At 43.4% G+C, this 24,297-nt stretch overlaps 1 protein-coding gene across 1 annotated transcript; it reads left to right on the top strand.

Annotated features, from left to right (window-relative positions):
- The first annotated feature begins 9,788 nt into the window (after positions 1–9,788).
- Positions 9,789–18,541, top strand: LOC145415562 (discoidin domain-containing receptor 2-like). Its single transcript, XM_080284784.1, has 8 exons — positions 9,789–9,870; positions 12,248–12,350; positions 13,209–13,440; positions 13,940–14,087; positions 15,032–15,211; positions 15,664–15,794; positions 16,137–16,353; positions 16,776–18,541. Exons 1-8 carry the CDS (start codon positions 9,789–9,791, stop codon positions 18,539–18,541), a joined length of 2,859 nt encoding a protein of 952 aa, XP_080140910.1.
- Positions 18,542–24,297: the final 5,756 nt, after the last annotated feature.

Here is a 24,297-nt window from a genome sequence, read left to right as displayed (position 1 = left end):
TCACTGTCTGTCTGAATAGGCTCTTTCTCTCTCCCTGTCTCTGTCTCTCTGCATCAGTCTGTATCTCTTCCCTACCTCTCATCTTCTCGTTTTAACCCCTTATATATACAGAGAGAGAAAGAGAGAGAGAGAGAGTGAGAGAGTGAGTGGGAGAGAGAGAGAGAGAGTACGAGCTTGTGTCCTGCCGTGTCCTGCCCTGTCCTGCCGATCGTGGACAAATGCTCCCTCACACAGACACACGACTGACCTTTGACACAGACTACCGCGATGGATGACCTCTTTAACGAACCACAAAGCAATTTTAACTCTCTCTCTCTCTGGCCACCTCAGACTGAAAGCTTTGGGGGGTATTTTAGGAGTTAATAGAAGTGGTATCTCTAAAAATTGAACTTATGCTTTTCGCGACTATGAGCTGGTAGGGGAAAGGAGGTACGCTAGGCATCACCCCCTGCAAAATTCCACGACTTAACTCCTTCCTTACGAAACGTCCCCCTAAACCCTTTCCATCCCATGACGCGCTTTTCACTGCAATTCACGTAACCACCGGACGATTTTATTCAGCTTACGAAGGACCCCCTAAAAGTTACGTGAAATTAATAAGAATAAAAATAAATAAAACACGTCATTGGTCTGAAGGGGTTTAGCTGAGTGAAATCGTCTGAGAATGGAGAGAATATGATAAGGAATACACACACACACACACACACACACACACACACACACACACACACACACACACACACACACACACACACATTGAAAACAGTAATAAAATTAACCTTTGCCACCGGCAGAGAGAGAGAGAGAGAGAGAGAGAGAGAGAGAGTGAGTGAGAGAGAGAGAGAGAGAGAATTAGTGACAACCAACCATCTATCCATCCAAAGAGACAAATATTGATAGATAAAAAGCATCCATCTACCCATCCATACATTTATCAAGAGAGAGAGAGAAATGTTAACATCCATCCGTTCATCCATCCAGCGAGACAGACGGACACAGAGACAACCATCCACCCCTGCATCTATCAAGAGAGACAGACATATCCATCTATCCATTCATCTATCAAAAAAAAAAACAAAAAAACAGCTAGAAACAGAGCGACACATAGAGACGTGCATCTGTGAAGAGAGATATACCCATACATTCATTCATCTGTCTATTCATCCATTTCATCATCCATCCATCCACCCACTGATCCATCTATCCATCCATCCACCCATCCATCTATCCATCCATCCATCCATCCATTCATCTACCTATCCATCCGTCTATCCATCCAGCCATCCATCTACCCATCCATCCATCCACACATCCATCCACCCATCCATCTATCCATCCATCCATCCATCCACGGAGACAGAGACCACAGAGCACAAGCACTCTTCTATTTCATTCATGGTCAAACCCTCAACTCTAATGCCTCTCTCCCGCTTGACCCTTGACCTTTGCGGTGACCCCCTCTAGCGCTGTCTGACCTCGCCTGTGTTCTACGTTGCTGCTGGGTCGAAATATATATATGTTAGTGTAGTTATAATATTCTGTTGCTATTTTCTTTTTATTTCTGTCTCTGTCTGTTTTTTCTGTCCTCTTTGTGCGCTTTCGTATCTGTCTGTGTCTGTATTTGTCTGTTTGTTTTCCTGTTTGTGTCTATCTGCTCCTCTCTCTCTCTCTCTCTCTCTCTCTCTCTCTCTCACACAAGCACCCTCCAAATCCCCCTAAGTACCTTACCTCATCAGAATCTATTTACACACACACACACACACACACACACACACACACACACACACACACACACACACACACACACACACACACACACACACACACACACACACAATTCAACTTATAGATGAAGGTTTTTAATTGGCTGTGATGGATAAAACAGATGTGATAATATTGCACGCGCGCGTGTGTGTGTGTGTGTGTGTGTGAGAGAGAGAGAGAGAAAGACATAGACAGACAGCCAGAAAAACAGGCAGACAGAACCGTGCGACTCCATCATGTTTTTGACGAAGGTAAGGCAGACAGGGTTAGGGCAGAGGGGTAGGGATGACGAGGGAGGAGGGGAAGGGGTGAGGGTAAGGGTGGAGGGGTCGGTTGGGTAGGCACTGAGGCAGGGAGGGGGTAAGGGAAGGGCCAAGCAGAGAGAGAGAGAGAGGGGTATAGTAGAGGACCCCAAGCTGGAGAGGGTCAGTGTCGCTTTTGCCACTGGAGGGAGTGCACGTCGCTCCTCCTCTGACAGTGTGTGGACGTGGTGTGTGAAGGACGGAGGGTTAGGGTGCTGTGTTAACCCTTTGGCTGGCAGGGGAGTCTTTCAGCTGAATAAAATCGTCCGTCGTGAGCTGGAATACAATACGAAGGTCTGTGCTTCGCCAAAACATCGACTGTGATGGTATTTCAAAATTCTTGATGTCCTAGGGTGATCTTATGCATGGTAAAATTGTCTGAAATTAGTTGGAATAGCAGATAAAGTAGATAATTCGCAGTTAAAGGGTTAAAAGGGTATTGTAGGATTTGGAAACCATAATATAGGCTGCTGTACTGACAAATACACACAAGTTACTGATACAAAGGTGAGCTGATATATAAATTGACAAGTTCTTGCACATATATTTTTTGTAACTGTAGGTTTGAGTAGTTAGTGAATGGAGGTGAGGTCCATCTTTCCCTGGTGCTCTGATTGGAAGGAGAAGGAGAGGGACACCGAGAACGAGGTGCAGAAATTAGAAGCAAGAATATGTAAGGGAAGGTGGTGTGTCGAGGGAATAGGGGTGGTTAATGAATAGGGACTGAAACGCCTGGAGGTCCTTTTGTCGAGTCTACCCCTTACTGGATGCGGCGTTAGGTACTAGACAGGTGTTTCTGAATGTTAAAAGTCCATATGGGGCTCACTTCATGGCCGAGTCTTGTCCTCGATGAGAGTGACAGCCAGAATTAACCCCGCTCCCATGCTGGGGAGTACGAAGAGGAACGGGATAACTGTTGGCAGCTTGATGCATGTGAAAGTATGTAATGGCTGTGTGTGTGTGTGTGTGTGTGTGTGTGTGTGTGTGTGTGTGTGTGTGTGTGTGTGTGTGTGTGTGTGTGTGTGTGTGTGTGTGCCAGCCATCTATTATAACATGGCATATGGAAGGGCATACAACCAGAACCCACTCCAAATGTCCGCCATATCTTGTGTTCAAACCCTAAATTCGGGAGAGACGCATCGAGAAAAGATTACCCTACCGACCGAACCACCGCAGCTCCAGTATAGATAGGTGGGTGGACTCTAATGATGGCACTCCTGATTTTGTTTCCTTTTCCTATTTCTGGATCTGACCCACCCCGTTTACAATGGTCGGAAGAAAAGGTCCCAGAGTGCCAAGTAAAAATGTACCGCACGTCCATACACCCATCATCATCATCATCATCATCATCATCATCATCATCATCGTCATTATCATCCTTCAACTTATTGCCACCTATGAGATGAAGCGAGTAGGACTGATAAGTATTAGTATCAGTTGTTGCAAGCCTAAGTTCATCTGCACCTGAACCCCGTGGACTGCAGGATGATGATGCCCTTTTCTTGTAGTTCACGATCCCCTCTTCATGGGTAGGGAAGCGACTGAAGGACATTAGCAAAACGAAGCCCCTAGCACCAGGATTCACAGAGAAAATACATCCGGATAGCTGTGAAAGAACTTGCCCAGCGTCATCAGATTAAAGTCTCCGAAATAAATGAAAAAAAAAAAAAAAAATCTGTTTTAACTGATACAATAGAAATAAAACACCAATTATAATTTTTCCCTATTCTCGTCGACTTCATGAGATCCCTAGGTTATTTTCGCCTGGTTATTGTTGGATTATATTTCATTTTATGTTATTATTGCAAAGTATATAGAGGACTAAAGAAAGGGCCATGCACGACTTACAACAGAATGTGAATGTTTAGTATGGAAAGTAATTAACCTGAGGAAAAGGTGACACGGAGATTGTAAAGTCCGCGAGAAAAAAAAAAAAAGTTTTGGGAGATTTTTCGTCTGGTTACCGTCAAACATTTTTTATTTTTCCCTCCGGAGTTAAACTTGCCTATTAATGCTTTTGAGTTTGACCAGGACGCTTAATGTTTGGCCTAGCATGTGTGGTGTAGATTTCTGTTCCTAGTTAAATTGGACGTGTTACATTAGTGGGTACTTTATGCTCCCTAAAATTATAAGCTAAGTATACGTAATCTAGACTAACACCACTTCTAAGCAATAAAACTATCCAATTTTAGCCTGTGCCAAATTAAATCCTTTCACTGGCCGATGATCCCACTTAATATTTAATTCTTGCCACCCTCAGACGATGTTCCATACCATAAACGTCTTCATTATGTTGTCTCCATTGAGTTTAATTGATCTGACCACCAGGAGAGAACCGTAGTAGTGAAGATGTGAGGGGAAGCTTGCACCCGTCTCAAACCACCACATCCCCTGCAAAAATTTCCACCTAAGCACCACATTCATCAAGACATATTGGTGGCGACATGCACCTGTTCCTAAAACCGTACCCTCCTGTTTCACTGTTACCTTCTTTCTGGTTTATTTTTGTCACCGCCGTACGATTCTACCGATCCTAGAGGAGGTGTGTATTAGTGAGGGAGTTTGTGAGCGCATATATCGTAAAGTTGGAGCAAATCGCCAGGTGGCAGGAAGAACGAGTTAAAAATGTCATCAGGGTAGTGAATGGGTCAGGCTGAGATGGCCGGATGGATCAACTAGGCTATTCAGTGCATTGGGGTTGATGGGAGTGCAAGACGGACCATCCATCATCGCGGCCACTGCCTGGGAATTGCCGTGATGAATGGACACACCTACACATGCAACGGGTGAAGCAGCTGGGTGTCATTTACCTCGGTTCGTCTCTGTCCCTCCTAAACTTGGTACACGGCTGTATCCTGAGGCGGTTCTGTGGAGTTTGATAGGATGGCCGAGTGATGTGTGGCAGTGTTGTTGCTGTTGAGTTACCCCTGTGCAAGCAAGCTACCGCCACTGCAGGGCCATCCCGTGCAGTGAGCCAATATTTCTGGTACACAGCGCCCCGCCACAACGAGACATTGGGAAGAATTTGAAAGGTCTGGTTCCCGGATGGACGCCGCATTGCCGTCTCCCCACCCAGTTAACAGAGGCATCATAGTAGGCTCCACATCACTCCGTTATTTGGTTATATAGTTATCATCCAGCGTTGTAAACGGGTGGAAAGAGGAGGAATAAAAAGCGACGAGGAGGACTGAAGAAATCGGAAGAGAGGAGGGTACACGCTGAAACAGAATGATGAAGCTGAGGAAAGAAGTAGGCAGCACTACATCAAATGAGTGGATGATGGTCGCCATCACATGTGTGGTAGTGTAATGTTATTGTGTGGCGCTGTGACAGTGTGGCGTGTGGTGTGTGACCTGTGGTAATGTGATATTGTAATGTGTGATAGTGTTGTGTGGTGAGTGTTGTATGGTGGTGTGGTGTGTGGTTTTTAATAGTGCGTTATATGGTCAGTGATGGTGTGGTGTGTGGAAATATAATGAGTGATAGTCTGGTGTTCCGGTAGAATGATGTGTGTGTGTGTGTGTGTGTGTGTGTGTGTGTGTGTGTGTGTGTGTGTGTGTGTGTGTGTGTGTGTGTGTGTGTGTGTGTGTGTGTGTGTGTGTATGAGAGATATAAGCCCACACCTACCTGCCGCCAGCACTATTCAATTACAAAGATGTCGCACCGAGTCAATATGTACAAGAGGGTCGTATCCTCGTAGACATAGAAGACTCCCTAGCACCTTTTCCTTAGCGATTTATTTTTCTTTATCACCCCAGTATTCATTTACACCTCATTTATATCTCACTAGTTTAGAAGGGTCCTTTGCACCTTTTCCTCAGCGATTTACTGAACATATTATTGAGTTTGATTTTTTCTTTCTTTCTCCTGACGATTTTAAAGGGAGATTTTTTTTATTTTTTCGAACTGGAGGGGTTAGATAAATCCTCCATCAACCCCCAGAGTAGTAGAGAGTTCCCTTCAGCTGGAAAAAATCGTCTCAAGGTAGGAAACAGGAATAAAGTAAGAAAATACGTCACTACTAAAGGGGGTGATAAAAAAAAAAATATTAGTTTTTTCGGCCATAGGTAACGAGGTAAAGGAAAAAAACTCAGGTAACACTCAGCTACCTCTCTCTCTCTCTCTCTCTCGACATGTGACACCGGGAGGGCAATATGACACTCGCTCTACATGGGTTATGACACCTTTTGTTGACGAGGGATTAGGACGCATTGTATATCGTTGTTTTATAGTTTTAGTTTTTTTGCTCTCTCTCTATCTCTCTCTCTCTCTCTCTCTCTCTCTCTCTATTTATCTATCTCTTTATCTATCTATCTTCTTAATCTAATTTCACCTCATTTCAGGCGTGAATTTAGGAATGGGATGATGATGATGATGATGACAACTACTACTACGACTACTACTACTACTACTACAGCTACTATTACTACTACTACTACTACTACTACTACTAATAATAATAATAATAATAACAGCAACCACAATAATATTACAGACAAAACTAATTAATTTATTCAGGTAACACCAGGCAAGTTTCTACATCACACAATAAACCTCTATTCCCCTGTAACAAAGCGAGGTTAATGAGATCCAATAAGCGGGTAATTATGCTCGTGTTGTCGCCTTTAAGCTGTGTAGTTATAGAGTCTCCTTGGTTTTTACTATCTCTTTTTTTCGACCTATTTTGAGTTTTTTTATTCAAACCGACACCTGGCGATTTTGATGAGGTGATAAAAAATACAAGAATTAAATGTGAAAATGTACGAAATACTCAGGTAGATGCGGGAACTTCAGGGCCCTAATAAGGGGCTTTGCAGAAGGAGCCTTCTTCTTTGCTAGCCTTGTCTTATTCTAGGCGTTTAGTTACACTCTTGTAGGAGCTGCCTAGCGCGGTTCAGCTGGCCTACTGCAGTTATCCTCTTTTATTTATAGATGGATAGATGTAGATAGACAGACAGATAGATAGATAGATAGACAGAGAGGTAGATATATAGATAGACAGATAGACAGACAGATAGATAGATAGATAGATAGATGTTAGAAGAGGGATATCCTGCGTTATACTGTGCTCAGGTAAGAGAGCGAATCTAATGAGGTAACGTGTTGGGGACGAGGTAATGCCCGTGTTTTCTCCTTTAAGAGGCTCAGAAGCGTGGCAGTACCGGTCTGACACTATTATTCTGCTGCTCACGACTACACAGCTGCTTTATTACTCCTCCTTCCTCCTTACTGACACGCCTTATTATATTCTTCTTACCCAAATGATCTTTTTAAACTCACGAAAGATCCACTGTACTGAAAAAGGTTATACACAATCACCATTACTATTTGTCACACTTGCACAACTACCCTCTTATTTCCAAGTGTTTTTTTTTTCTACTTACTGCTGGGTTTATTTTAGCGACAGAAATGAAATAGTTAAAAATAGTCGCCTTTAAATTTGCCAGAGAAATAATATCGCTGGTAAAGCCACGTGTTGTCAGATGGCAGTTTTAAGTCATTGTTTTATTTATCTATTTATTTTACTACTAGTCGACTTTATTTCCCGAACAGAGAGAGAGAGAGAGAGAGAGAGAGTTCAAAAGGCTAATCTCGTTCCCACACTGACCTTATCATTAACAAAGGAGGTCTTGTGGACTTAGAAGACTCCTTAACACTTCCCCTTTACTAACTTATTTCTCCATTTCTCACGCCAGTCTCTTCATGTACTTAATAAAAATCGTCTGACAGTCTCTCCATATAAGAAAATCGTCTGGGTTTATTCCATCGATCGTGCGGTTGGGAAACTGACTTAACACCTTTTCCTGACCGATTTATTCTGATTCTGCTCAGTTACTATACTCTTGTGTGATATTCTAGCAGTCTATGTCGATATTAGGAGGGAGAGAGAGAGAGAGAGAGAGAGAATATTAAAGGGTCGTTTGGGAAATAAATCGCTAAGGAAGAGGTGTTTGGGAGCCTCCTTACCCGAAGAAAATACGGGATTAGGACCTGTTCCTAAGGAGTGTAGGGCCTCGTTTGGGTATTTAATTATCTAAGGACACTGCTAGACAAGTTTTTTTTTTTTTTTTTTTTTAACCGAGGGAAAATTCTGCAGCCTAAGTTTAAAAAGTCTCATGATTTAGGGCGCAAGACGTGTAGTTGCTGTTTTTTTTTTTTTTTTTTTTCTGTTGATGATGATGATGATGTTCTACTTCCTCTTCTTCTTCTTTTTCTTTTTCTTCTTCTTGCAACCCCAGGCTCTTCTGGTAATGATCCCATCGAAAATAATTAATCACTCAAACAGAAACGCTACTGCCATTCGAGTCCACGAATTTGCAAGGAAATTTTGGAAGACATTATACAAAACAAATCGCCAAGGAGAAAGTGTTAAGAAACCTCCCAAGCCCACGAGACTAAATAGAAAATAGTAAATCGCTAGGGAAACATGGACTAGGGATGCTACCAGGTCCACAATGCCCTGATCCTTGGCTGGGGTGCAAGGCGGCGTCACACCTGGCTGGACAGGTGGGTCGCAGGCACTCCCACACCTGCGCAACCCTTTCACTCGCAGGTATATACCGTTTATTACACGTACCTCAAGGCTGGGTCGCTTAAGAATGTCCTCAGGTAGTGAAGGGATCTGAGAAGACTTCAACTCGTTATTTTTGCGGTAATAATAGTGATAGTGATAATAATAATGATAATAATAATAATAATAATGATAATAATAATAATAATAATAATAATAATAATAATAATAATAATGATAATGATAATAATAATGATAATAATAATAATAGTTATAATAATGGTAATGATAATAATATAATAATAATGATAATAATAATAATAATAATAACCCTAGACCCGGGCACCTACTCTCCTGATGGGGAAAGAAAAGGATTATTTGATGGATGATACTAATAATATTGGTGATGATGATGATGATGATGATGATGGATACGGAAAAGATCACACACACACACACACACACACACACACACACACACACACACACAGATTAACCCATCATCTCTTTCTCAGTATGCCAGTTCAACATCTATAATCGCACCAGGTCACTCTCTTTGCCCTCTCTCTTCCCTAAACTGACCCTAACACCTTATCTTATCCCATTGTTCCAGGGGATAGGAGGACGACACGACGGCCCTGCATCCACTCCTACCCTCATGGATGGTTTAAGGTTAGAAGAAGGTAGAGAGGACTGCCAAAAACACCCCTGGAATTGATTGCTGGAGGAAGGGAGGTTGATGGTGGAGATTCATTGTTGGAGGGAGAGACGCTGAAGTTGGAGAAAGGTGGAGAGAAGTACCATCACCACCTCTGGAATTGATTGTTGGAGGAAGGGAGGATGTGGTAAACTAATAGCCTAGAAAGTGTACTACTGGAAACACACCCTGAAAAGTGCTACCTAAATCCAGTTCGTGCATACGCTCCAAAAACTGACGATTTAAGGACAAGCTGTAGAGTCTGGAAGTGAAAATAGGACTGGAAGATAAGTATGATAATTTGAGCTTAATTCTAGTGCTAAAGAAAACATTTAAGAGTGTGGAAAAGAATAACTGATTAAGAATTGGCATTTCCTTCCGTCTGAATAAAAAGAAAACAGAACAACGAGAGGCCAAAATTAAGATGAATATGAAGATTCTGGCGTTCAGGAGTTGAGTACCATACTAAACTCAAGCGAGGACACAAGACATTGCAAACACTGTCACTTGCAACATGGAGATTCCGTCCCTGAGTCTCCTGTTTCTGTTGCTCCTCTGTTACCTGTCTGTTGCACCTGTCACGAGCCTCAATACAGGTAAGAAAGCCACATAATTAAACTGCACCTGAATTTACCTGTTCGATGCCACTTTTCTGCAATATCCCAACATAATTACGTCAGCTTCTCCGCCCACCTTAGTCACCTGTTATCCCAATTAGACAAATTATAAAACACACCTGCTTAACTCACCTGGTAGTTCTAAAGTTATCTAACTCATCGCTCTCCCGTCGTCTAACTTTCTCCCCCTCAGTGTAACCACTCCTTCTCACACCTGCTTCTCACACCTGCTTATCACCTTATATAATTACACCTATTCTCACCTTGATCTTCATTAATTACCTCCAATATCGATCATGGAAGATGGCTATTTTCCCCTTGTCTATGTGTCTGTCTATCTGTCTGCTCATCAATCTGTCTATCCACCTTATTGCCAAAAATTTGATCGGTGAATCACGATGGAAATTTTCAGGGAGATTCCTAATGACTAAAAGATGAAGTTAATATATTTTAGTGACAGTAGGAGGAAATACAAGGCGACGATCACGCACTATATAAATGAAGGAAGCATGAATCACTCTACCTAAAGCTCATTCAGTTACATTCTCCAGTCACTCTTTTTTGCACCTGCTGAGATCACACCTATTGAAGTCACACACCTTTCTCTCTCACACTCATTTGTGCTAATTATTTCTAGGTAGCAATTAGTGAGTCATTAAGGTGGATATTTAATTCAACTCAGTGGCAAGTAAAGGTATAGTGATGTCATTGTGTGTGTGTGTGTGTGTGTGTGTGTTTGACAGGGCATGAAGTGTGTCAGTATTTACTTTTCTGACTGTTAGTTTCTTTGTATATGAGTGCTTGTGTGTGTGTGTGTGTGTGTGTGTGTGTGTGTGTGTGTGTGTGTGTGTGTGTGTGTGTGTGTGTGTGTGTGTGTGTGTGTGTGTGTGTGCGTCCAATAGGGTGAATATAAATGTCTGACAGTGGCATGAAGAGTTAAAAAAAAATTCTACATACGTACCTATTAACTGGTAGGTATGTACTTATCTATCCATCTATCTATCCATTTCTCTATCTATCTATCTGTCTATCTATTACCTGACGCCGCATCCTCTGAGGGGTGGCTCAGACAAAAGGATCTCCAGGTAGTTCTGTCCTTACTCAATAACGACCCCTTACAAGCAAAAATAAATAAATAAATAAAGGAGGGGTAAAAACATACTAATTTTCTTCTTCCTTTACAAGATGATCACACGAAACACAAAAGAGTACTCGAAAAAAAACATAAAGAATAAAAGAAAAAAAGTGTGTTCTCTGAGATGATAAATGGGATTCGAATCTAAGAGCGGCATCCGAGATTACAGGGAAGGGAACTTGGTGTTGTCTGATGCCCTGTCTTCTTCTCCCCCTCCCCTTCCCCCTCCCCTTCCCCTTCCCCTTCCCCTCCTCTCCCCCTCCCCTCCCCCTCCTCTCCCCCTCCACCTTCCTTAACCTTCACTCATCTTCATCTCTCTCCTTTTCGCCCTTACTTTTTTTTTTTCCTTTTCTTCCCCAACCAGGCTTTTCTCCCCTCCTCCCTCAACCCTCCTTCATTCTCATCTTCATGCCTTTTCTCTCCCTCTCCCTCCCCTACTAATACCCTTCAATCTCTCCCCTTCTTCCTCTCGCCCTCCCTACCCACATACATCTTCATTTCTCCTATCTTCTCTCCGCACTGCTCCTTCCTCCTCCTCCTCTCTCCCATCCTCCCCGCCTTCCTTCCACCTCGATCCTTGTCCTCCCTTCCCCTCCTCCCCACCAGCCATCACTTTGTCTAATCTCTCAATTCGTCAACTGCTAAACAATCAAAAAAATTAAAAAAAAAATAAAAAAAGCCTCTTCCAACTTCCTCCACTCCGACCGAATGATTGTTAGCTCCTTTCACCTTAGCCTGGGACACTTAAGCTCCCTAACACCTTTCCCTAAGCTATTTATTTTGCTTATTACACCTTACTGTCCTATTCTGTGTTGCAAAAAGCCTTCCAGTACTGCCATACCCTGCATAAGTACCGTACCAAAGAGTATTAACCAGCCATATCCAAAAATAAATCGCTAAGAACCTCGAACCAAGATTAGCTTCATTTTGGTCATTCCCTGTCTATACTCCTTTTACTCTAACTTGGCCTAAAATTGCCATCTCTCCATCTTCAGAGCTGAGCTGCAACAGTAGACTAACATTAGAATATGGTGCCGGTCACGAAGAAGTGCTATGGAAAGGATGTAGAGCCATAGTAGTGTCTCTTTCTGCTTCTGAGCTACATGAAGTAAGCTGCAAAAGGTCAATGTTCTGGGCCAAGTTAAGATGAAAGACGTATAGCCCTAAACACAACAGCCCCCAGCACATGCCAACTGCACCTCCCTTCCCCCCGTGTTTCAGATCACTGCGAGGCGGCCCTGGGTATGCAGTCTGGGGCCATTCCTGACGAACACATCTCCTCCTCCTCCTCCTTCGACGCCGCTGTCAACGCTGTCTACGGAAGGTGAGCTGAGTGAGGGGTTTGAGACAGGAAAAATGGTGGTATATTATTATTATTTTTTTTAATTATTTTCCTCTCCCCATCCCTTACGATAACTTCATCACTTTTGGTTTCACCCTCACCCTCACCCTTACTTCACCCTCACCCTAGCCTTCAACCTCACCCTAGCCCTCACCCTCACCCTAGCCCTCACCATCATTCTTACTCCCACCTCACCTCACCATCATCCTCACACTCACCCTCACCCTCACCTTACCCTCACCCTCACCTTCACTCTCACCCTTACCCTCACCTTCACTCTCACCCTTACCCTCACCCTCACTCTCACCCTCACCCTCAGTCACCTCACCCTCACTCACGCTTTATTGCAGCTCATGCGTGGATTACACAACCGATGCATGAGATTCGTAACTCTATCCCATTTCGTAACGCATGTAGGATTTTCGTTATTAACACTTTCATGGAATTCGCTCAGTATTTTTGGTGTTAATCATAAACTCAAAATTCTTGTTACTGTTGTTCATATTTAAAACTCTTGCGTAAAAGGAAGTTTGGGAGAGAGAGAGAGCAAGATGGAGAGGTAAAGTAGAAAGGTATATGAGAGAGAGAGAGAGAGAGAGAGAGAGAGAGAGAGAGAGAGAGAGAGAGAGAGAGAGAGAGAGAGAGATCCCTTTACCTATTAGTAGTTTCCCTCTGCTAAATACAACCTTCCTGCGTTAGCCAAATTATAACACCTCATTCGAGAGAGAAAGTTTTCATATCTTGACCTCCCTGTAAACTAAAGGTACTCTACGGATGCAACACTCCACCTTTCACTCCTATTACGAAGATGATGATGATGATGATGATGATGTTCCCCAGGGCTGGTGTAGAGGCAGGTGGGGGTGCGTGGTGTCCCCGGCAGGTGGTGCAGCGGGAGGGGGAGGAGCACCTGGAGGTCTACCTGGCGCACCTGCACGTAGTCACCAGGGTTGAAGTCCAAGGGCGGTTCGGCAACGGGCAGGGACGAGAGTATGCCGAGAAATACAAGTTACAGTACTGGAGGCCCGGCATGGACCACTGGGTGACCTACACTGATGGCACAGGCAACCAGGTGGGTGTTTATGGCAACAGGTGGGTGTGTATGGCAACAGGTGGGTGTGTATGGCAACTGGGTATGGCAAGAGTATGTGGCAAGAGGTGGGTGTGTATGGCAAGAGGTGGGTGTGCATGGCAACTGTGTATGGCAAGAGTATATGGCAAGAGGTGGGTATGTATGGCAACAGGTGTGTCTCCCTGCATCTCCTTAAGGACAACAACAACACGTAAGTTACCATACCTCCTTCCCTCACCTACCCAACTTCTTTCTCTTCCTCCCTTCTCTACCTCCCTCCTCTCATCTACCTTCCCTTCCTCCCTTATACCTCCCTCCGTTTATCTACCTTCCCTTCCTCCCTCTTCTACCTCCCTCCGTCTTTCCCGCAGCTCCTGGTGGGCAACAACAACTCCTTCCGTCCTCTCATCTCCCTCTTTCTCCCTCCCCCTCCTCTCATGCACCTTCCTTCCCTCCCTCTTCTACCTCCTTCCTCTCACTCCCTCCGTCTCTGCCGCAGCTCCTGGAGGGCAACAGCAACACCTACCTGACGCAGACCACCACGCTGCGGCCTCCCATCATCGCCGCCAGGGTGAGGTTCGTGCCCTACAGCAACCACCCCAGGACCGTGTGTATGAGGGTCGAGCTGTATGGCTGCAGATATACAGGTGGGTCTCTCTCAGTCATCACTAATTTGACCATAGATTTATCATTAACTACTATACTCACCACTAATTTCACCACTAATTCATCACTATTTTCATCACTAATTTCACCACTTATTCATCACTATTATCACCACTAATTTCATCATTATTCATCACTAATTTCACTACTAATTTTATCACTTATTCATCCCTATTTTAACCACTATTTTCATCATTTATTCATCACTATTTTCATAATTAATTTCACCGCTTATTCATCACTATTTTCATTACCAAGTTCATCACTATTTATCACTATTTTCATCACAAATTTCATCACTAATGTCACCACTAATTTCATCATTTATTCATCACTATTTTCATCACAAATTTCATCACTAATTTCACCACCAATTTCACCACAAATTCATCACAATTTTCATCCCTAATTTCATCAATATTCATCACTACTTTCACCACTAATTTCACTACCAATTCCACAAATTATTCGTCACCATTTTCATCACTCATTTCACCACTATTCACCACTAATTTCACCACTAATTCATCACTATTTGTAAATTGTTGCTGCTTCGAGAATATTAACTTTGTCTCTAAGAAATTGTTAATGTTTAATTCCGTTCACCAACTTACTCGAGGTTCCATAATTTGTCACAGGTTAGTTCTAGGTAATTTGAAACAATCTAAGTATGACACAGGTATGATTAGAAGGTACCTTGATGTGGGCTTATTTTTTCTGCCATGGACGTGTTTCAGTAGTTTTTTTTCAAGTTAATATCCCACTTCTTTGCTCTACCGAAAAAAAAAAGAAATCCTATCAGTCACAGGCAGAAATCTCACGTAAACTCCCACCACCATCATCACCATCATCATCACCATCAATGACCTCCCCTCTCACTCTCATCATCACCATCATCATTCTCACTGGCCTTCTTCCTCCACAGACGGCCTGATCGCTTACTCCATGCCTGACGGAGACGCGAGGGGAGGAGACTCAAACCTGCGTGACGTGAGCTACGACGGTCATGTGAAGGGCGGGTGGGTGTCCGGGGGCCTGGGTCAGCTGAGTGACGGAGAAACGGGGCACACTAACTTCAGGGTGGATGCTGTGGGGCAGGATAGAGGTGAGATGGATAGATAGATAGAGAGCTGGATGGATGGATAGATAGACAGAGATTTGGATGGATGGATGGATAGGTAGACTGACAAACAGATGGAGAGATAATGAAAAGATTGACTGACTGACTGAGACTGAAAGATTGATTGATAGATACAGTAGAAAGATAAATAGATAGACAGAAGGACTGAAAAGTAAATACTCTGAGAGAGAGAGAGAGAGAGAGAGAGAGAGAGAGAGAGAGAGAGAGAGAGAGAGAGAGAATGTTTTGCTCTATATTACTTTTTGGATTTTTACCTGTTAGCGACTGATGGAGATAGCCCACCTGGGTGACTGCTTCACCTTTCTTGTTTTCTAAGTGTTTTGTTTTCGTCAGTGTGTGTGTGTGTGTGTGTGTGTGTGTGTGTGTGTGTGTGTGTGTGTGTGTGTGTGTGTACTGCTATCATCCCCCCCCCCCAGGGTACGAGTGGGTGGGGTGGCGTCGGGAGGAACACAGCGGGCCCATCGTGATCACCTTCCAGTTCGACACCGTCAGGAACTTCTCAGCCATACACATCTACACCAACAACTTCTTCACCAAGGACACGCAGGTGGGGAGTAATATTTTGATGCTGTCTCTTTGCCTCATTGTCTGTCTTCATATCTCTCTTCTTGTGCTAGCATTTTTCAGACTGTTGCTTCCCATGTATGATTAACTTATTTAACAACAGAGTGCTTGGGTCCCCAACTATTATTTCCATGACTCTTGAACTGCACTGAACAGAAGTATTTTTAGTAACTATCTACCATATGTGGATTGCATTCTTTCCACCATCCTATCAGTATATGAGAAAAGCTAATCTCGGAAAATAGAGTAAAGTAGATGATGATTTGTACCGACACCTAAATTTCCCAGGTGAGTCATTACCCCCATATTCGTGTATCCTCTGCAGGTGTTCTCTCGTGCTGTGATGGAGTTCAGTGTGGGCGGGCGGTATTACCACGCCCACACGCCCGTGGAGGTACACCCACAGGCTGATCGCATCTTTGACCACGCCCGTAACGTGAGCATCCGCCTCCACGCCAACGCCGCCCCCGCTAAGTACATCAGGATCACGTTGTACTTCACACTGCGATGGATACTCATCTCGGAGGTCACCTTTGATTCGGGTAAGTAGGAGACAGAGAGCCCAAGACAGCAGAGACAAGTTACCTGCCTCGTTTGTTTCTGTGTTTATGATCAGTGTAAAAGGCGAGACAGTAGAATTAATATCGGAGTTTCGAGGACAACAGGGTTTTTTACTGCTCTCTTAATTCCACTTGACTTCTCGGTCTCGATTATCAGCTCGTGCACAGATATAGATTCGTCTCATCGATGAGCTCTTTTGTCAGGTATATTTTTAATTTCTTTCAAGTCTTATGGCTTTCCAGTAACAAAGTAATACTGTACTGTTTTACTGAATTCACACTTGAGGATTAGGGGAAAATCAATTGATAGTTAAGTGAAGAACAACTGAAACTCAAATGGACGGCACAATAAACATGAATCATAAAAATCTCTAGCACATTTTGACTCATCCATCACCTTCCAGAGCCATGCCAGTGCAACGTTACTGAGGAGTCGCCCCCTGAGGACCTAACCAACACCACCCCTCCAATATCCACATCCAACCCAGCCTCCTCCGACTTCCTAGTGGGCTGTTTGGTGGCACTTGGGGTGGTCCTGGGGGTGGTTCCAGTGGCCCTCGGGGTCCTGTACTGCCGTGCCAAACTCTCCAGCCACTCCTCTTTTCCCAAGAAGAGTGGAGGTGGCAACGCGAGAAAGGTGTCCGTGAAGATGAGAGACTTTAACATCATGAAGCTGCCCCAGATCACCAATGCGTACAACAGAGCGAAAGGGAATCTGTATGGACATGTTGCGATGGAGGAGGCGCTGTCGGCGACCTATCAAACCTATAAGTGTCCTGCCCACAACCCCGGCTACAGTTCCCTAGCACCTCCTATTAACGCCTCCCATAATGGCCCAAGTACCAACGTCACCCGTAAATCCCAAATCCCCACAAACGCTGACGACTCCTCTGGGTACGCGGTTCCGAACATTACTGGAACATTACCCCCACAGTTTCCAGATATCTACCCGCCTCCTCCCATCCCCTCCAACTGGCCATCAGATAAAGAATTCATGCAAAGTGGGAGTGTGCCTCCTTCGACACAGCACATCCCTCCTCTAACACCACACATACCTTCCCTGACACCACAGAATTCCCCTCTGACAACAAATACACTTCCTTCGGCACCACATAACCTTCCTCCTAAACCACACATCCCTCCACCTCCGAAGCAGAACTACCTAACAACCTCCGAAGTCCACCAATCTCTTCACATCCAGGCCACAACTGGAGGGGTCGCATTTACCATCACCGACACCTACGAACTGCCATCTCCACAACCCCTGCCGAAGGTGGAGAAGCAGAGTCTTTGTGTGCTGGAGACTCTGGGTGCAGGAGCCTATGGGACAGTGGAGTTGTGTGAGGTTAGGAATTTTACAAAGTTTGGGGCCCAGAAGTTTGTGCTGAAGACCCTCAACTGTAATGTCAATGAAGGTGTGAGACATAAGTTCCAGGAGGAGCTGAGCATACTTGGTTCACTCACAGATTACAATGTCGCTCGGTTGGTCGGAGGAAGCACTGAGGACCCACCATTCATTCTTCAGGAGTACCTGGAACATGGAGACCTGTATCAGTTTTTGCGACGACACACCACTGAGGCTTCCAACACTGCACCAGCACCAGCACCAGGGCAAGAAGGTAGCAACGCAGTCCTCAGCTACGGTGCACTACTCTACATAGCTACACAGGTGGCCTCTGGAATGAAGCACTTGGAAAACCTCAGCATAGTTCACCGGGATCTGGCAGCGCGAAACTGTCTTGTTGGTCGAGGCCTTAATATCAAAATATCTGACATAGCGATGAGCCGGGCAACGTACGCACGGGACTACTGCCGACTGGGGAAGGAAAACACCCTGCTGCCCATCAGGTGGATGTCCTGGGAGGCCATCATGGAGGCCCGGTTCTCCAGCAAGAGTGACGTGTGGGCCTTCGGGGTGACCCTGTGGGAGATCCTGACTCTGGCACGGCAGCAGCCCTACGCCGAACTGAGTGATGATGGTGTCCTGGAGAATGTGGCCCACTGTGGTGGCATGTCACAGCTGCCACAACCATCACTCTGCTCCCGCGAGATGTACGACCTCATCACCGCATGCTGGAGGCCTAATGACCGCCAGCGCCCACCCTTCTGGCAGGTCCTGATGTTCCTCCAGCGCAAACATCTCGGGTACACACTGGACTACCCTGACTGAGGCTGCTTCAGTGACCTTTGATGTGATGATGCCGGAATATGTTGCTTTAATCTATCAGTCAGTCCGATTGAAGCTACAGAGGAGAATATTGTCATCACCACTGCTGCAAAGTGAGGCTCGTTATCATATTCGTCTGTGACATTGCCAACTGGAGCAAGAAAATGGAAGAATGACTTGATCCATACAGATGTGAATGTTTCATGAGCAATCAAGCAGTGATTTCTCTCAACTGCATAAGGAATCAAAATCAAATGCTTAGGTGACGTTCTGCCCCACAAAACATTGATCAAGACAGTTTTAAGACTTATGCTAGAAGGAAATAAAATGCAACTGTACAGACTCGTGCCAGGTCTGTGATACGTCTGTGATATTCATTAGTCAGGGGTTGGTGTGTTGGTATGAGTTGTGCAGTAGTGATTCCCTCAGTGAAGCGAGTGTTTGATACAGTGGAGTTAAAAGCATAATTACTGCTAGTGTTTGGTTGTAGAAAACTTAAGTGACAAAGTTTCTTAGTATGTTTGATACTAAGTTCCTAATAACCAAGTATCCATGTGATTACGTTTTCTTTTTCTTTTTTTATTTGTTTACCATAATGAGTGACGACAGCAAACAAACAATGGTTATTAAGTAAGAAATGAAGGAGGATTACTTTATTTGAACTCTCCTTGTAGTAATGTCTTTTGTTTACATTGCATCCTCATTATTTCAGCATCCATAGTCAGTAGCTTTAGTTCATTTATTTCCTAGTAAAGAATAAACTTGTAGCAGCATTTCTGTGTGTTTAAGATAATTATAAATAAATGCGATTTTTCAATATATACTTTTTCACATTTATTCCCAAAGATGTACTTAATGGTATATGCACTTTTGTTATGAGGGAAGTGTTTTAGCCTAGGATAATGCAACACACACACACACACACACACACACACACACACACACACACACACACACACACACACAATACTTAACTACTTTACTATCAGACCTTTCCTCCGCTGAACAAAATCGTCTGGTTATAACAAGACTTTATGGTATACAAGACGTTTATTTATTATTTAGGCACTGAACTCGTACAAAAAAAAAAAAAAGGGTTGTAAATAAAAAAATGATAAAATAATTTCTTCATTTTAAAACATACGAGTAAGACCCAATATAAAATTTGCAAGGTCCATAAGTTTTAGTGCAAGTTCCAGAGGAATGAACCGGTTACATAATATTCCTTTGTATTATCAGGGAAGTTAAGTGGTTCCAGGGTACAGTATTACAGTCTTGAAATTATGTTGAATTCCCATAACACACTGGACTGGATACGTGAATATTCCTTTGTATATTGAAGATTATTATGACTCTCAACAATAAACTAATGCATTTTCTTTACTTGGCGATAATTCAAAAGGCAGGAAGGCAAAACACAGATTATTTATATCAACCCTTTCGTTGTAGTAGGCCTTTCTCTCTCTCTCTCTCTCTCTCTCTCTCTTGCCGTTTTCAGACTTACGTTGAATTATTTTGCTTTCCTAATAAAAATTCCAGCAGCTAAAGACCTAGAAATGAAACCGGAAAGGGAATATGTCAAAGGCGTGGCATTTTGAAGCTTAATTAAATTTCAACAAGATTCACCCCAGAGATCTTAAGGTAATTGTATTTCCCATGAACTCTTAATTTTTCAGCAGTTTTCTATTGGCCTTCTCATTGGTCTTCTTCTCCTTCTTCTCCAGCATCTTCTCCATCGTCTTCGTCTTCTTCTTCTTCGTCTTCTTCCTCCTCCTCCTTCTCCTCCTCCTCTTCTTCTAAAATTACCTTTATCTTAAATATTGTATACTAGGATATGATCCTAGTCACGAGGAAGTGCTGCAGAAAGGATGATAAACTGTAGCACTGCCTTTTCCTGTCACTTAGCTACGTGAAATAAACTGCTAAAGAACGAAAATCTGGGCCACTGAACTACGTGAAATAAGCTGCCAAAGGACGAAAATCTGGGCCAATGAGCTACATGAAATAAGCTGCAAAAGGACGAAGATCTGGGTCAATCTAAGGAAAAAGAACTGAAATAAATGAGAAGTCTGTTTTTAATTCCACCAAACCCCAGACGATTTTATTCAGACCAGAGACAGTAACCTCAGAAAAAGGGGTTAATGTCTTGAAGTGAATTTATGCATCTTAGCCACTCTGAACTAAAAAATAATACCAGACAGCCAAGAGGTATGGTATATTTGACTTCATTATGTTATTGCGAAAGCTAAATAAGGGTGATTACAATAGGATAAAAGTTGAATTTGTCATACTTTTACTGTCTTCACACACACACACACACACACACACACACACACACACACACACACACACACACACACATTACATTCAAGTCTTTTCGCTCACATGCTGAATCTAAAACCGCTAGAGAAACATAGAAACATAATGAAGGACAAAGAAGAATGACAATCGGCGCATCTGTATCCGTGGTAGGTCTATAGATTTTTAGCAGGGTAGAGTCGTCATTGGATAAAGAAGAACCCGAGAAACAGGTCCTAGGGTGGAAAAGGTGAACATTCATTTTTCAAGGAACTGACAAAGATATTCATTCGGCAATCTATCCCCTGTCAGCCATGTTTAACACCAATACACTTGCTTTTCCAGTCACTCTACCCGTGTTTGCTATGTCAAGTGTGTAACTCGTGTCAGAGGAGGACAGAAGATGGATTGACAAGTCCTACACCAGCATAGAGTCAAGCTTTACCTGTCAATTTACCTCTGTGCTTCCTGTGTGTACGATGTAATATTTCTCCCACGTAAACCAGGTGCTTCTCGGCTCAGTTTACCTGTATTGGCAAAGTGTGTGTTTTGTTGATATCATGGAAGGGGAGAAACTGGATCAATGAGACCTACATCAGTTTTAAATGATAGCTTGCTTCTCTAGTCTGTGTGTGTGTGTGTGTGTGTGTGTGTGTGTGTGTGTGTGTGTGTGTGTGTGTGTGTGTGTGTGTGTGTGTGTGTGTGTGTGTGTGTGTGTGTGTGTGTGATTTTATATTGTATGGAAGTATGAAACAACAACAACAAAGATTTGGCACACTTTCTTCTATAACATACTCTTGGGAGGGCAAGATGGTTTTGTTGAGATAAGAGAGTTTGTTAGCGTCAAGAAATTAAAGACCATGAAAAGAATAACTAAGAGGCAGAAGGAAAACTAGACTAGACGACAAACGATAGCTCAGGCGATAGATTAAACGATAGACTGGCCAGCATTCTCTCCTCCCTGTGACGTGAAGTAAAGGGGTCACACAAGGACGACCAAGGATATATAAAGAAGAGTCAAAGCCCCCGGGGAGTCAGTGTACCTTTGCCTGTCAGGGGAGGAGGTTGTCGAGATGTTGTCCTGGGTGTCAGTGTAAGTATTTCTAATAATGCTTTCTTATACTCATCTAAGTTAAGTTAGATTCAGTTAGCCTCTTCTCCATGATGACCAGTTTTCGATTTTATCTTTATCACCTCAAAACAATTATATATTACAGACATTTCTTTTAATTAGAGGGCCCCCATTAACCTCTTCACTTTGATGACATTCTTTTTTTATTCCTGCTACTACAGGATTTATATACATATTCCTGTATTCATTTATTTATTCATTCATTTATATATTCATTTTTGCAGCTTAGGAAGGGTCATTCACGTTGAAGAAGACAGACGCAGCCTCCATTAACTTATTCACTAAGATCTCAATATTTTTCTGCTTCTTGGCAATCCCAGACGGTTTTCCTGATACCTTAGGGAGACTTATTGTAGTGAAGATAAAAGAAACAGTCTTTATTAAACCCTTCCTGACGATATATTACGATGTGTGTGTGTGTGTGTGTGTGTGTGTGTGTGTGTGTGTGTGTGTGTGTGTGTGTGTGTGTGTGTGTGTGAATACCATCCAATCAACGAAGTACTCGGAATTCTAGTTAACTTTTGCGTAAGACTGGACAGAAAAATACAAAGAATATATATACTGTAGAGAGAGAAAAAGAGAGAGGGAGTCTATTCCTGGAAGTATGTGTGCCCGCCCTAATATTTGTGTGCACAGAATCCCTTAGCAAACTGTGGCAGGCTACTTAACGCACTACCTTCTGGGAACGCTGGTCGAAGAGTGTGTGTACCGCGTATGGCAAGTCATCTGGGTTCAGTAGAGGACAAACGTTTCTCTTAATATTTCACCTATTCTGCATTTCACTCTGCTTGCTAATATTCCCAAACTGTAAATGTGTGCCTAATATTTCATCTAATCTACTTTTAACTTCCCACTGCTGTTAATATTCCTAGGCTGAGAGAGAGCTGTATGTTTTTCTATCCTAATATTTCGCCTCTCCTACTTCTCACTTCCCTCTGCTGACTAATATTCCTAAGGTAAGCTAAGAGAGGCCTGGTATGTTTCTCTGTCTAATATTTCATCTCTCTTACATCTTTCATCGCTCTATTGGCCCTTCAAAGCTGAGAGAGGCTCACTATGTTTCAACTAATATTTAACTTCTACTTCTCACTTTGTGGTGGGTGGGGACGCCCATCATCCACCCACTCAGTGTAGTGGCACTCTGGTTATGGAGTAGTCCTACATTGAGTGGCAAGCCAAATGGTTTCCTGTAAACCAGGAAAACATTTACAACGCTTGGTAGTAACCTTATAACCAACCAACACATGTTCTCTACGTGACAACAAGTGGGCTGGCGGAGGGTTAGTGCCCCTCCACGGAAAACAACTAACTAAAAATTCGAACAAGAAGCCTCGGGCCAAGACTGACCAAAAGGTGACAACTAAGGACCGAACAAAGGACACGATACGGACGGCTACTTGGAATGCAAGGTGTGCAAATGATGAGGTAAAAGAGAGAGAGATTGTCCAGGTGCTTCAGGGTACGGAAGTGGATGTACGTGGGTTAACTGAAAACAAATGGGGAGGTGAGAGTGTGAGAGAATGGGAGTATGGATGGGGTGTATGCGCGGGAGTAGATGAGAATGAAAGGGCAAAAGAAGGAGTGCGTATTGTGGTGAGTAACAGATGGAAGGAGAATATAAGGGAGTATGGATCGGTTGGCTTAAGGATTGTGTGGGTAAGATTGAAAGTTGAACTATAAATGTGGGCGATTGTGTGCGTGTATGCGCAAACGCAAGATCGTGCAAGCAGAGTGAGAGAAGAGTTCCGGACAAATGTGGAAGCGTGCATGGAAAAGTTTGAAAGGAATGAGTGTTTTTGATTGGCGATATGAATGGTAAAGTATTTTGTGAAGGTGGATGGAGTAGTTGATGGGTAGGGTGTGCCTGCTGAGACAGATGAGAATGGCAGTGCTTTAGTGGACATTTGTGCCCGGAAGGGGGTTGGTTATAGCCAATACCTTCTTCAGGCACAAAATGTTCCATAGGTATACATGGCGAGTATTGAGAAGACTGATTGATTATGTGTGCGTGGATGAAAGGATGCGAAGCTGTGTAATGGATGAAAGAGAGTATAGAGGCAAGGGGAGTGGACTTTCTGATCACCAGGTGCTGGTGGTTAGAATCAAGGTATGTACAACTGGAATGGAGAAATAGAAGAAGGGAAGGGGAGGAAGTAGTATAAGCATGGAGAGTGGAAAGGTTACAAGAGGATGAGAAAGAGGCAGAATACAAGAGAGAGGTGGAGGAGCGATTGGGTTAATATGATTTGGAGCAGATGGGGGACGTGGAAGGTGTGTGCAAGATATTCACAAAAGAAGTCTGTGCAGCTTCTTTAGTCAGTCATTTTGC

Source organism: Coenobita brevimanus, chromosome 103, assembly GCF_032717465.1.
Source record: "Coenobita brevimanus isolate Jiangsu-jjx chromosome 103, ASM3271746v2, whole genome shotgun sequence".
NCBI classification, from domain to species: Eukaryota; Metazoa; Arthropoda; class Malacostraca; order Decapoda; family Coenobitidae; genus Coenobita; species Coenobita brevimanus.
Note: the sequence above shows the minus strand (reverse complement) of the source record. Positions and strands in the feature narration are given on the sequence as shown.